The sequence below is a fragment of the Myotis yumanensis genome, unplaced genomic scaffold, assembly GCF_028538775.1.
Source record: "Myotis yumanensis isolate MYYU_CA2020_CCGP unplaced genomic scaffold, mMyoYum1.0.hap1 SCAF_15, whole genome shotgun sequence".
NCBI classification, from domain to species: domain Eukaryota; kingdom Metazoa; phylum Chordata; class Mammalia; order Chiroptera; family Vespertilionidae; genus Myotis; species Myotis yumanensis.
The window spans coordinates 41,793,918-41,809,473 of NW_027223766.1; the positions used below are offsets into that span (position 1 = coordinate 41,793,918).

The window sequence follows — 15,556 nt, forward strand, 5'->3', positions numbered from 1 at the left end:
TTTTCTTCTTTGAAAAGAAGACATCCAATAAATCCACTTACAAATGAACAGCATTAGCTGTTACTTTGTGAAAGCGTTACATATATATCTACACATTATATATATAAATTATAAAATAATATATGTGTATATATAACTTCATTTAATCCTCAATGTCATTTAATGAGTTAAGTGTTTTTATTACCAGTATTTTATTGATGTGGAAACCAAGGAATCAGTTAAGCAATTTAACTGAGGCACCAGACATGAACAGTAAAGGAAGTAAAGCAGGGCAGGTTACTAGTGAAAGTCGCCTGTAATTTTCTCAAAGTTGGCCTGGCTGGTATTGCATGGGCAGTGGTTAGAGCATCATCCCATGCACCTTGGGGTCAGGGCACATACCCAGGTTTTGGGTTAGGCCCCCTGAAAGAGTTTGTATAGGAGGCAACTGATTGATGTTTCTCTCTCTAGAATCAGTGAAAACAACAACAACATATCCTTAGGTAAGCATTAAAAAAATAAATTTTCACAAAGTTCAAGTTCATAGGTTCTATTTATTCTTTGTTTTGTCATTATCCTTGTCATGTATTATTCCTCTTCCTCAAAATACTTATCACTTGGGGCTCTCATGACAGTCTCTATTTTTGCTAGTTGGCAACTTCATTCATTACACCTTTATTACATGAACATGTTGATTTGAGTATGTAAAACCTAATCGATCCTATTATTTCACTAAAAAAGTGCCTTGCTATTGAAAGCATGAAGCAAAACAAAACAAAACAAACAAAACAAAAAATCTGTTTCCTAAGCTAAATCCACACGTTACGGAGAGAAATCTTTCACTTTCTCTTAAAAAACAAGAAAGCATATATTCTATACGTTCACATATTTGAGATATTAAAGACACATCAATTTCCGTTCTAAGAAAGATTTAACTTAGTATCTTCTGTCAAATTTTTGGTGCCTAACACAAAACTGGAGACAACTTAAAAAAAAAGAAAAAGAAAAGAAAGCTCTTGAAATATTAGTCATTTTAAGTGACTCACTCTCTAAAAGAAATTATTTGGGGGGTCAGAGAAAGGTGGCTTCACTATCTCAGAAATCAAACCCTGATCAACTTGTTCATCCCTTCAGTCTACTACGCATGTGCTGGGGTGGAAACTGGGGGGAAATAAAAACACCGACATTGAACTGGTCACTGGAAACGCTCCTCCTGGCCTATACTTTACCATCTAAATCATGGAACTTAAGGAAAAAAATGTAACTTGTACGACAGTCTTGCGGCTCAGTGCGTCCATCAAACAACAAAGCGCTGGGAGCGGGAGGAGCCCCTCCGCGTCTGCCGCCGGCACATGCCATCCTCTGCAGCGCTCGAGGCTGAACCTTTGGAGGCTCCTTCGTCCAGTTCGCCTAAAGCGGACCCCTGGCAGGTGTTCAGCAAAGATGCATTAGGAGAACCGCTGAGGCCCAGACGGCCTGCACGCACTCGGGGCGGGGAGGGTCCGAGTTCTCCCACTTCCCACCATAGGCTCTCGGTGCCGCTGGCGCCTGGTTGCGCGGGGCGTGCGGGCGCTCACCTGGTCTGCGCCCCGACACCGCCCGGGGAGCGGGGCAGGGACCTGTCACCCTGTGCACGCGGGGCTTTGAACTTCCCCCAGCGGCCTGGGTGGAGGCACTACCGGTGGAGGCTGGCAGGTCTGTGCGGCACCTGCAATTTCCGCCCTTCTCTCCCCCCGCTTCCTGGGCCTGGGTCCGGTCCCAGCCCGGCCAGAGGCCGCCCCACCCCTCCCCACCCCACCCCACCCCCGACGGCTGGATCGGCAGGGGCCCTGGGAACTACCACGTGCCTCAAACCTCGTTTCCAGGGGGAAATAGGCAACGATCTGTATGTTTTAAATCACTGGACGTGAGGTCTTCTAGTGCAAGTTTTATTTGGGTATTAAAATCTAACCGACGAGAAATGAGTCGGTACGCGGGGCCTCGAGGGTCACCCCAAACCCTCCCTCCAGAAACACGTCTTTCCCGCTCGCGAGCAGGAGGCGTTCGGGACGGGACGGTGCCTCCTCCTCCCTGGGCTCCCCTCCCGCCCCCTCCGCTCCCGGGCCGTCTCCCCCCGCCCCCCCCCCCCCCCCCCGCTTCGCGCCCACCCATTGTCCCCTCGCAGCTGTCCCTGCGCGCAGATCCCGGGCTCCCGATTGGAAAGCCTTCCCGTCACTCAGCCTACACTCCCCATTCCCGGCCTTAAATGGTCTAAGGCCGAGTTCCGGGAGCAGCAGGTAAAGCCGCGCGGCGGGAGGGAGGAAGGGCGGGGCCGCGCGCCCAGGTCGGCCCGCCCGGCGCGGGGAGGGGCGCGGGCAGCCGCGGGCCAGCGGGGGGGGCGGGAGGGGGGGGGGGGAGCGTGCCCCAGGGCCCCTCCCTCACCGGGCAGGACCGCGCCCTGGCGCCCCCCCTCCCTCCCCAAGTCCCGATCATAATGCCCAGCTGCGGAGCCACTCGTTATCCAACCCCCCGACGGCCTGGGGGTCAGTTACCGCCGCGAAGCACCGAGGGCAGGGCAGGGCGGACCGGGCCACGGGGAGGGGGTGTGGGGGGGGATGTGAAAGGTCCCGGATGTTGCTGAACCAGAGCCCCTTCTCGAGGGAGTGACTGGCGCAGGCGCAGGCGCAGGCCGGCCCGGGAAGCTGGGGTGGGGGTGGGGAGACATTTCCTCCTCGCAGGTTGGGACTAAGTGAGCAGGCGGAGGCTGCTGGGGGTCGAGGGGAAGACGAATTTGGGGGAAGTGGTGGGGCAGGCGCGGGGGGGGGGGGGGGGAGGAGTTTCCCGCCCCGGCGCACTCCGGGCTGGAGGAGTCGGAGGCTGAGCGGGGAGGAAGGCGGGCTGGAAGCGGGCGAGGGCCCGTGCTCCTCTGCTCGCCCTCTAGCGCGGGGAGCGGCGGTTGCGCTGGGCCCCCAGAACTGTGGGCACCAATCAACGGTTGCCATAGCAGCGTTTGACGTCATCGTGCGTGTGGTGCCCCTGCTGCCGGGGCTGGTGATTGGAGGAAACCCCGTGTCTGCGGAGCGGCTGTAGCCTGTGAGCAGCGAGATCTAGGGACAGAGTCTCAGCCTCGCCGCCGCTGCCGCCCAGAGACTGCTGCGTCCCGTCCGTCCGCCCGCCCGCCCGCCCGCCCGCCGCCACCCACTCCGGCCACAGGTAAGGGACCGGCCGCCGTGCTCCTCGTGTCCCAGGCCGTCTTCGGAGGACGCGGGCACCCGCCCCGCTCCGCATCCCCTCGGCCCCGCTCTCCCGGAGGCAGCGGCGCGGGGCTGAGGCGGAGTCTCCAGGCGGAGACGGGCGGCGGCTTTCCTTCCGCTGGGCTCGGGCGGGCGGCTAGCGGCCGCCTCGGGCTACTAGCTTCCGGATCGGCGCCTCGGCCCCGATCGGCGCCCGTTCCTGGGTCCCTCCCGGGGGGTGGGGGGTGGGAAGGGCGCCCACACGCGAGATCCCCGGGGACCTGCCCGGCCGCTGCTCCCCGGGTGGCGGAGGCACCACCGGCCGCGATCCGTTCCCCCCGGCGCCCTGGGCCTCCGGAGTCCCTTCCCCCGCGCGCCCGCTCCCCCTCCCGCTGGCTGGCGCCGCGTGTTGCAGTGGCGCAGGTGAGGCCGCCCCCTCCCCGGCCCCCCGCCCGCTCCTCGGCGCAGCCTCCGCGCCCCGCGCTGCGGCACCCCGCCCTCCCCCACCCGGGCGGCGGCTGGGCCGGGCCTGGGGACCGGGTCCCGAGCGGAGGCCGCCCGGGGGCGCCCGCCAGGTAGACGGGGTGCGGCCGCGCTCCGCGCGGGGGTGAGCGGGCCCCGGGTGGGGCTCGCCTGACACCTAGAGCCGAATTTCCTGGGTTCCAGGGGGGGGCCTCGAATATTCCGGGTGGGGGATGGGACCGGCCTTTCCTCCCGGCCGATGGGGGCTCCGAGGCCAGGTAGGGGCGGGGCGGATGGGCAGGGCGGCGGGCGGCCCTTCGCGCTGGCCTCCGGGGCCTCGGGCGGGCTGGAGCCGGGGGGTCCCCTGCCCCGCGCGGCGGGGAAGCCGGAGCGTAACAGCCGCGGTGGCCGGGCTCGCCTGGGTGTGGCTCCGGCCCCCTCCCCCACCGGCTGCAGCTGTCGGGCCCTCCCGACTGGAGCCCCGCGGTGTCGGGTGGCGCCGGGGACGCCGGTGGGAGAGTGGGGTGTGTCCGGGGACGGCGGGCCGCGGTCCGGCCTCTGCCCCCGGGGCGGGCGGCGGCTCCCTGGTCCCCGGGCGAGGGCGAGGGCGAGGGCGCTACTCCGCCCTCCCGCCCGGTGCGGGAAATTCACCCTCGGCGGTAGGCTGGGCTCCCTGACACGGATCCGCCATGACAAAGGGAGAGTCGGGGGCTGGTGCGGAGGCACCCGCTTGGGCGGAGCCAAGGAGGGGGAGGCCGCAGATGGCGCGGACCCGCGGATCTGCGCTTTCCAGCCGCGGTCCGCCGGCTTTCCGTTCGCCCGGCTGGACGTTTGACGGCGGTTAAGGGTTAAATGGGTGCGGCGGGGCGGCGGGGCGCTGGTTGCTCTGAGCAACCCAGCCCACTTCCCCTTGCATCCGAGCGGCGGGCGAGGAGCCTGCAGGCTGGTTCTAGGTGATCTGTCGTCGGAAGCAGCGCTGGTCTGAGAGCGTTTTTGAGTTCCTGGGGGTGGGGGTGAAGGGGTGATGCGATCACAGATGTTAAATAGTTTTCAAATTGAACCACTCTACCTTGCATCCAAGCTGATTACTTGTAGGAATACTGGGGACCTGTTCCCGATTTTTTATTTTTTTTTAAAGTATTGTAGGATTTTCCTGGGAAGATACGGTATTGGGGAGTCAGTTCCCATAGTGAGTGACAGTGGCTCTTCTGTTCACCTTTTAATAATTGACCTTCAGACGGTACATTTTTATTTAAAGTCATTTCTTCTGTGGGATCACTGTATGTTTTAGTATCTTTTTGTGTTGTTTTGGCACTTTCAAAAGGACCTAAGAGAAAATATAACCAGGGTAAATTGAAAAGTCTAGGGATCTTTAAAATGAGAAGGAATTAGATGGGAAGTCATGGTTAGGGCAATTAATTTTGACTATTAGAAGCAGAATGAAGTAATTCTATATTTAAACTGGAACAATGACATCAGAAGCTCTGGTCACCCTGGAAGCATTTCATATATAAATTTTAGTGTTCACAGTAAGAGTGGAAGTTTGAGGACGTATATATATTTTTTAAGCATATATGCATATAACAAGATACGGCTAAATGAGACTTTAGGGTCAGTTATTGATTATTTTGTATTTAAAATATATTAAAACAAGCAACTTTGTCATTTCTTCCAGAAAATTGTCATTCTGAGGTGGGAGTAATACCAACTAAAATTTAAACTTAAAACCTCCTGAAAAGAAATTAGTATTATGAAAATAAAAAGACATGGACTACACATTAAACTGATATGAAGAGAAATGTATTGTTCTTCATAGGCAGTGTTTCCATTAAAGAAAAGCTGCTTAATTTTTGATCACTTAGTGATATTAGAGACTGGAGTTGAAATTTTGGCCAAGATAAGGGTTGGTTTTAAGGTGGCCTCTGTGCTTTGACCTTATGTGAAATTAGGATCTTCTGAACAAAAATACGGTAATTTTAATTTTGCTGAACTGATGTTAATGGCTTTAAATTTCCCTCTGTATGCCATTTTTTATTTTTCTATTCTGATCAGTGTGTGTGTGTGTTGTGGGTGTGGGTGTCTGCATTAAATTCCTCCAGTGAAGAATCTTCCATAGGCAATTAATCTTCCATAGTCAGTTAAATTTGAGGTGTTAAATATAGGTTTTTTTTAAAAAACAAAAGATATAATTTTGAGTCTGTTCATTTTGATGGAAAAAATATCTAAATGCTTCTCTTTTTCTTTTTTTTTCTTCTGCAGAACATCCAGTCATGGATAAAAATGAGCTGGTGCAGAAGGCCAAACTGGCCGAGCAGGCTGAGCGATATGATGACATGGCAGCCTGCATGAAGTCTGTAACTGAGCAAGGAGCTGAATTATCCAATGAGGAGAGGAATCTTCTCTCAGTTGCTTATAAAAATGTTGTAGGAGCCCGTAGGTCATCTTGGAGGGTCGTCTCAAGTATTGAGCAAAAGACAGAAGGTGCTGAGAAAAAACAGCAGATGGCTCGAGAATACAGAGAAAAAATTGAGACCGAGCTAAGAGATATCTGCAATGATGTACTGGTGAGAATCAAACATTCATTCTAGCCTCACTGTACTATAGGGTTCCTATAATGAATATCAATTATGATACTGTTAATTTTTTTTTCTTTTAAAAATTGAGTGTTCTATATTTGAAGTCTTTGGGGTGTCACACTAAAAGATGTTAAAACAATTGTAGTTAAGTTTGCATAAAATAAATGCAATAATTTCAGTCACTCCAAAGAGACTATAAAATAGACTGTGGGAGTGTTTTTTTCCACTAATTGAAAAGTCTAGTAGTATTACCATTTCAGTTATGGTTGGAATATTTGTAGTATTTCTAGAGCTAATTTTAAAAAATGTACATATGTGGATATAATAGCTTTGCATATCTTGGTGTTTGTTTTTTTAATTCTCACCAGAGGATATGTTTTTATTTTAGAGAGGGGGGGGACATGTATGTGATAGAGAAACATGGATTGGTTGCCTCCTGTACATGCCCCCACTGGGGACTGAACTCCAAACCTAGGTATGTGCCCTGATCGGAAATTGAACCCACAACCTTTGGCTGTATGGGACAATGCTCTAACCAACTGAGCCACTTGGCCAGGGCTACATATCTTGTTTTTATATAAAAGAGATGTAATAGTAGACGCGGTGTAGACATACTACCTACCCTTCCCTGGGTTGGCCATCATAATGTTAATATGAGTCAGCCATGCAGGAAACACTGGCTTCAGTTGCTTTTGCCTCTTCCTGAATTTGTGTTGGAATTCAACTTTGAACACTGACAACCGCAATAAAAGGTTATGAGTAACTCAAGATTGATTTTTCCAGGTTCAATATCTACTGTGTTGAAGCACTGCTTCTCTATAAAGCTTTAAAGATATAATGAACACTATAGACTTTTGTTAAAGTTGTGATGGCATTATGATTTTACACTAGTCTTTGGTTGCTAATGGAATAGCTTCACTTCCTAAATGATGAGTACATTTCTCAAATGGTCTTTTTAAAGAACAATAATATTTTTTATCTTAACATGGGCTCATGTGGTGTCTGCCTTGGGTGCATTTTTTTTTTTCTTTTATTTGAAATCTTTACATTGATAGCTGTCATTTCTGAGATGAGAAAATTCCATGATTTATCGAGGCTAAATGACAATGCCTTTCTTGTGACTGATTTATCTTATAGATAAATTATAGATTATCTTAAAGATAATATTTAAAATTTAATAATAATCATGGTTTTCTATAATAAAAAATGTGTTGGGCATTCTCTCCCTTGCCCTCTTTACTAACTAGTTCAGTGATGGCGAACCTATGACACGCGTGTCAGAGGTGACACGCGAACTCATTTTTTTGGTTGATTTTTCTTTATTAAATGGCATTTAAATATATAAAATAAATATCAAAAATATAAGTCTTTGTTTTACTATGGCTGCAAATATCAAAAAATTTCTATATGTGACACGGCACCAGAATTGTTAGGGTTTTTCAAAATGCTGACACGCCGAGCTCAAAAGGTTCGCCATCACTGAACTAGATAGTACCTGTGTACATGTTACTCAATTTTGTACATTCTGGTGGTTTTCCTCCCATTATTACATCTGCTAGATCAAGTCATTTTTATTTTGGTTTCAAGGGGTTTGTTACAAGTTATAATTTCCCTTAAAACAAGTCAATTTAGTATTAAAGGGGGACATGGTAACATTTACCTTCTACTAACAAGCTTATTTGCTATTCCAGGTAGGTAGGTATTTGCATATTTTCCACACTGGATAAAAGCCAGTGTGAGGATTTTCCTAGGAAAAGCCTGTAGCAGTTTTAATTTTGCTTTCCTTTGGTTTCCTTATCAAGAAAAGAAAAGTATTGCATAGGATCAGTGGGTGAGAATAAGATAATTTCTAAATAGCTCTTTGTAGATACGATTATTAAGAGGGTTTGGTATTGGTCACTACTCTTATTCTTCAGAATAGTACTGACTTCTCACCAAGTTCAACTGAAATTTGCACTTTGAAAGTTTAGATAAAAGAAAGTTTAATTCCTTTGCCATACAAAAGGCTCAGAAAATTCTAAACCAGCTTTTGCTTCCAGCCCTGGTCTTTTTATGAGTAAAGCTCTTGAAGTGATCTTTGTATAGCTCATGCCTCCTAACCTATAGTAGAGACACTCACACTTTTAACTAAATGAGCAAAAGGGCTTCTTTTGGAAAAGATAGAAGAACTAGGTCACCAGTACTGCTAATTTTTCAACTTGGGAAAATTCGATGTTTACAGATAATGGGGGTTTTTACAAGCAGGCTTCTTGACAGGTAATGTTGACTCTGGAAACATCTTGCATAAAATTCTTTCCCCCTTTCTAGTAAAATGGAATAATAAAATATAGCAGAACCGATATTTCTCCCAGAGAAAAACATCTTTGAACTGATGAACTTGATGTTTAGTAAAAATGTGTTTTAATTATATACTGCATGCCCCCTAAAACCCCGGCATGTGCCCTAACCAGGAATGCAATTGGCAACCTTTTGGTGCACAGAACAATGCTCAACCAACTGAGCCACACCGGCCGGGGCTGCTTTAATTATGTTTTAAAATCTTACATATCAATTATAATTGTATTACTCACTTTTTTCTGAACTTATTTATTTATTTATGAGAAAAATAAGCAGGTAAATCCTCTTTCAGAATTAATGTCATTGGCTGGTAATGTCAGTGATAGCCAGAGTTCATTGTACTGTTGAGCACCTAGCTAAGAAAATACCCTCTTTCTTCCCATATAAAGGAGCTAATCTCCAGAGTTCTAACTTTTTCTGAAGTGAAGAGCTCTTTAGTCGTTAATAATGGTTACTACCATTCTGTTCATGTGCATTTGTCAAGTGTTTAATATACCAAGCAAACAAAGTAGGAACTATGTTACTTTGTACAAGAGTTGAAGACCATTACTGGGAGAAATGGCCACTAGCATATTCTTCCAACATAGACTTTTCTTTATGTAAAAGAACTTGGGGTTCTTCTCTTGAATCGTTAATTTGAAATGGCACTATGTGAACTAATGCAATCTGCCTTTCCTGCCAGCTCATAGACCAAGTAGGGGAGGAATTTAACACTAGTGATCCCTAATAGCTTTTCTGCATAAATCCACAAAAAGAAGCCAAAGTTTGAATAGTTTTGTCTTGACTGATGAAATGAAAAACAAAATGAGGAAAGACATATTAGGAAACTTAATTCACAAAGAAGAATTTAGTGGTGTAAAAAGAGTTCCATGTTTTGAGTCAGACCCAACTTTTTACCATGTAATAGCTTCTTGGCCTAAGTAAATCCCTCAGTCCTCTGAGAAAACTGAACTCAATTAAATGCAGGTAATATCCACCCCCCATAGGATTGTTGTGGAGAATAATAATCAGGTAAAAAAAAGCCCTTAACTACCTTCTTGGCCCTGTTTATCTCAGGTTGGGGATTTTGTTTAAAAGCAGTGAAAGCAATATGAGCCTGCCTATAATAGTATAGGGGTCTCTTAACTCAAATCCAAGAATGAGATTTAAAAGATCCAAGAAGCCTTAAAAATTTTTTGGGGGGGCAGAGGGTTCATTACTAGCCAACAAGTTTTCAAAATTTCATTTAAAAATTAAAACCAGTATAAGGCAAAGAATGGCTCCCAGAGATCTCCTGGGAAGTGAAGCAGTAAACTAGTGAGTCTAATATTTTAATACTCAGCAACAATAGTTGAATAATAGTAATGGTGATTCCCATTTTATTATGCTTCTCTGCGTTTTTATTTGCCCAGGGCCATTTTAAGATGTTGCTGGACACTTGTTTTTACCTCCAGCCCACAGAACTACCATTAAGCAGGAGCAAGCTAGGGAACCAGGCAGCTTTGGGGTCCTTCCTAGTCTGAATATATTAAAATGTATCTTGAACTTAAAAACTACTGTTTGGAGTTGTAAGCCAAAAATCACTAGGCACTCATTTATTGGATTAAGGACTTCTCAAAAGAATTCTGTAGTGTTAGACTTATCTTTATGACTAAAGCATTTTCACAGTAATTACTAAGTATTCCACTGGTGAGGTGTTTTGTACGGTTGAGCAGTCTGAGGTATAAGAAGTGGAAATCAAAGAAAATAAAGGAATGAGAATGGAAAGGTTGATGTTTGCTATTGGTGGGAAGGGAAAGAAGAACCAACAAATTGGTTACTTATCCTTTTTTTCAGATAACAATCTATAATAATAAAAGTGTAATATGCTAATTAGACCTGACGACCTTCCCCATGAAGCCGGGGCTGAGAGGGAAGCCGGGTCGCAGGTGCCTGCCCACGCCAGTGCTGGCAGCCAGGGGAAGAAAGGCCTACTCTTGCACGAATTTCATGCATCGGGCCTCTAGTACTTAAATAAGAATGGTGTTCTTTCTACCTGTTCTAATAAGAGGTGCAGATGACCTGGAAATGTTTGGTGATTATTAGATGAGCTGTGAAGATAGTTAAAAGTGAACTAGGAGGAAGAGTTTAAGGATTAGAAATTGGAATTAAAGTGAAAAACTTGACTAATGACTCAAGTATATAAAGAACATGCACACTTTTGAAATAATGATTCAACTTTTAATCTACCCAAAAAAGAGAAAGACATTGTAAGCCCTGACCTTTCTAACTACCTAATTTTAGCACATTTTCTAGACTTAATTAAAATGGCATCTTGAACTCAACTTGGACTTCATTTTCTGATTGCAAGTTATTGCTGTGTTGACTAGATCGTTGGTTCTCAACTTTTTACATTCACGTTGATAACTCATGTGTATGGTAGACTCCCTGGGCGGTACCAGGATTATTTGTCATTCCCATTGTAGTAGTAGTAGTAGTAGTAGTAGTTCTACAACCCTTACTCTCCCACTCAAAAGCATATTGGCAAGAAAGTAATATTGTCAGGATAAATATGATCTAATTTATTGGACATAAGCTACATTCTAAGTCTTTTACTGCTTCTGGTTGCTCATTCATTCAGACTTGATATGCTCTATGCTGCATTCAGCTCTTAATTCTTACCTTTCATTAAATAACTGCTTTCCCATCTGCTCAGTCTTGCCCCAAATTCCCTACAAACAAAGCCTTTGGCTCTAGTTTGGTGTTCTCACTGTCCCTGATACACAAGCCATTGCTAATTCCCATCTTTATGGCATGAGGGTTTCTGCTTTATTACTATGAGTTAGAACTTACTTTAATCTTGATGTCTTCTGTTGTTTTCAACTGTAGAGGATGGCTTCATTCCTTCATTCTCCTTGAAAACAGGACCATTAACATTTGATAATGAATTTGTAAAGTACACTGAAGGAATAGGATATGCTTAATATTTTTTAGGTAGTACAAATTTAAATTAGGCTTGGGAGGAATAGTGTGTTTAACCACCATATCTCAATAGTTCCCATTGTACTAGGTACATTTCTGTGCAATAGTCAATCTCTATTTGTTCTTTAGTGAATAATTCCCTGAAATGATGAACAGCTGATACTTTTGTGAAAATTGCTGTGCAGTAGCAGTTGTCATTTGTCATTGATTTATTAGATTTGCATTTTCTGTTAAGATATAATGTGACATAGTAGTGACATGGTATAGAATAGTCATATCTTGGCAGAGTTCACTAATTTCTTGCTATTGACATTCTTTTGCTATAGTGTGGATTTTGGAGGCAGCAAAGCATGGCTGAGAATAGCTGGTTTATCAGTATGATCTTATATGGCATGGGCAATGTTTGTTTACATTGGACTAGATTACTAAAGCTTTCCACATATAAGAATTTGTGAGTTTTTTTGACAAAATTTGTTGTGAGCCTTCTTCCTCCCCCAAATAAAAATATACTTATAGTGGTATTAGCATAGGTAGGATGGCAAGGTAATATAAGTGCAGTCACTCAGTGTGCTCAATTTTTACTATATTTGAATGCTATTTACTTGAATCATTAATTGACTTGGACTTCATTAGAAAAGTTAGAAACATTTTTTAGTGGAGGTTAATTTCCATCTTACAAACAAGTTTTGGGATCTAGGAGTTTTTTATTTTTTTTATTTTTATTTTTTATTTTTTAAATATATTTTATTGATTTTTTACAGAGAGGAAGGGAGAGAGATAGAGAGTTAGAAACATCGATGAGAGAGAAACATCGACCAGCTGCCTCCTGCACATCTCCTACTGGGGATGTGCCCGCAACCCAGGTACATGCCCTTGACCGGAATCAAACCTGGGACCTTTCAGTCCGCAGGCCAACGCTCTATCCACTGAGCCAAACCGGTTCTGGCTCTAGGAGTTTTTTAAATTAGCAATATTACCAAGTAGAACCCAGTGATGAGTTGAATGTTTCATCTCAGCGATTTACAAATGTTTTCTGAGAAAGACCTATTTCTCTTGTTGATCCAAGATTTATGAACTGTCAGCTCAAATTTTTGCCAAAGCTGTAGAAGGGACCTACTTGGACCACATTCATCCCAGAGACACTTGATGAAAATCCAATCCAAAACAGATTATTATATTTATTTTTATTATTTTTAAAAAAATATGTTTTATTGATTTTTTTAGAGAAGAAGGGGGAGAGATGGAAACATCAATGAGAAAGAAACATCATTTTGGCAGCCCCTTGCACGCCCCCTACTGGGGATCCAGCCTGCATCCTAGGCATGTGCCCTGACTGGGAATCGAACCAGTGAGACCTCTTGGTTCATGGGTCAACACTCAACCACTGATGAGCACACCAGCTGGGCTAAAACATTACTTTTTAAAGTTGACAGTTGAGGACAGTATTTTATATGAAGGCTGTAGTATGATTAGAACAGGCAAGTTCTCAATTCAGTAAATTATTGAATATTTTACTACTATGTTTGAAAATATAACATCCCCCAGTGATCATGCTTTCTGTTAAGAGTAATGACTTTTCCTTCCAGTTTCACCTTTGGTGGTTTTCATTTGATTAAAAGGGGATTATCATCAGACTGTTAATTGTGTCACAGGGATACGACTAAATAAAAGAAACTAGAGTGTTTAGTACTGCTTTAGACGGTGATATTAAACCTACCACAAGCTATGGAGACATTTTGGGTTTGAAATTTTAATTCATTTTGTGACTTTGGACAAGTTATTGCATCTTCCACTTCTTCAAAATGCAAATGGTTTAGGATGTTTTGAGCATTATTGAGTTAACACACTCCTGGTGATATTAAGTAGTAAACATAATGCTTTCCTTTTGTACCTTTGCAATATCACTTCAGTGTAACTTATTTATTAATATTGATATTTAAGAATTTTAATAAACTGCTTAAATCTTTACTTTTAACATTTATTGATCACCTGCTATTTTATGGGCCCTGTGCTGTAAAAAGTATAAAATAAATATTTTTCAAAAACAACTTTTAAAAAATCTTCACAACCTAGAGAGGAAAATAGGCATGTATACAAATAATATCCCATATAATAAAGAGCTGATATGCTAATTAGACCGGATGGTGGAACGACCTGCCAGAATGGGCAGGATGTGGGGCCAGTGAGCCTGTGCCGCCATGGCGGTCCCGGCACGCACACACACAACCCCCACCCCGCCTCCGCAGAGGTGGCGGGAGAGGCAGCGGCATGGGCCCGGTCCTGGTCCTTGCACCACGCCTTCCGCAGAGGCAGCTTCAGGGGAGTGGGCCTAAGCCATAGTCTGACATCCCCCAAGGGATCCCGGGCTGCTAAAGGGATGCCTAAGCTGGCAGGTGGACATCCCCCAAGGGGTCCCAGACTGCAAGAGGGCACAGGCCAGGCTGAGGGACCTCCCCCACCCCCCACCCCCACCCCCCAGTGCACAAATTTTCATGCATCAGGCCTCTAGTAACAGAATAAGAGGGAAATACTACTGCATGTTCGTTGAATATGGACGAGCTGCTCTTCAACCTTTTTTTAAAAAATGGCTGATAAAATCTAGTCCCATTAGGGAGTTTATACATAATATACAATGTGCAAGTTACAAAACTATCAAAATGGTGTTTTGAACAACCGCCCCCCCCCCCCCCCCCCCACCACCACCACCAAAATGCAAACACCAAGGAGCAAATGAGAATTATAATGAAATTTTAGGCTGGCTTTAACAAATTCCTTAAACACTAGGGATAATATATCTTGGCTTTATCAAACTTCTTGTTTGATTTTTAAAAAATTAAATGATGAAGATCTGCCATCTGTTATTAATGAGAAATGCAGTAGTTAAGTGATTGGTCAGTCTTTTATGATTTCATCCATGAAGTTAAGCAGCACTGTTCCTTCATATCTATATGATCTTATCACAGAATACTTACTTTACTTTCTTATGCAAACAACGCACAAGAAGGTGAATTTGAAGTCAAAATGTCTGAATACCCACTAAATTGGTTCTTTACATCATCTGAGTTTCAGCTATTTTGATGGAGCATTTTTCTAATTGGTTGAAAGCGGATGGTTACAGTTGAAGGAAAGGAAGCCATTCCAGCCACAAGGGGGAGTAAGAGACTAATTTCCAAATTGATGGGCCCCTCTTGCAACAAAAATACTAGTTTGCATTTGTTTTAGAATTTTAAGAGAGATAAAAGGCCCAGTGGCTTTACAGAGTAAAGTGAAAGTTCTGGGAAATTTCTCTTTGTGCACAAGAGAATTGTGCAATAGAATTGGGATTAAATTTCCTATTTAGGATGTTACTAAAATGCCATCTTTGGGGCAGTTTGAGTTTCTTACTTGGATAATAAAGTAAATTGAGGGTTGAACTTTATGGAATCATTGAATTTTAGGTTTGAAAGAGCATCCATACTAGCTTTTTCATTTTCATAGGTCAGGAAACTGAAGCTCAGATTCAGTGATTTCCATTAGGTCATGCTGTGTGAGCCTTAATAATTATCTGTCCCTTATAGTATTATTCACTTAGTTATAGATTGAAACATGGTATTTACTCAGCTATGATGTATGGGTTTTAGGAGTGATGGATTGGGGGCTGTCAGAATAACTGAACTTTAATTAAAAGGCATGACTGCAGTTTTAGACAATATTTTAGGGTTCTTGAATGAAAATAATAAGACTTATATTTGAGACCCCTTGTGTTTCTTGCCAACTTTTAACCCCAGCATTTTTTATGCATGGTTTGTATGAAAGAATATCAGTTTCCTAACTACTTACTCTTCATCTGTTATGCTCATGGAAGAAGGGCCATGATAGTACAATCTAAAACAGGAATGCGTTATGGAGGCTTTGGTCTTTCCAACTCATATTTGGTGAGGTCAAGTTCAAGGAGACTGTTACCTCAGCCATATTTTTAAATTGCAGTCCATAAATGTCTCATTAGTGGTTGATTGTTTTTGATATTCCAGGGCTATTAACTATTGGCTCATGACATTTTATGTATATTTA

The 15,556-nt window shown here is 44.3% G+C and overlaps 1 protein-coding gene across 1 annotated transcript in view; it reads left to right on the forward strand.

Annotated features, from left to right (window-relative positions):
* The first annotated feature begins 2,856 nt into the window (after nt 1-2,856).
* Nucleotides 2,857-15,556, forward strand: part of YWHAZ (tyrosine 3-monooxygenase/tryptophan 5-monooxygenase activation protein zeta) — a 28,716-nt gene continuing 16,016 nt past the window's right edge. The window contains exons 1-2 of the mRNA XM_070392759.1: nt 2,857-3,171; nt 5,913-6,217. Coding sequence (XP_070248860.1) covers nt 5,924-6,217 — 294 coding nt within the window. The 5' untranslated portion in view covers nt 2,857-3,171; nt 5,913-5,923. The remainder of the gene's footprint in view (nt 3,172-5,912; nt 6,218-15,556) is intronic.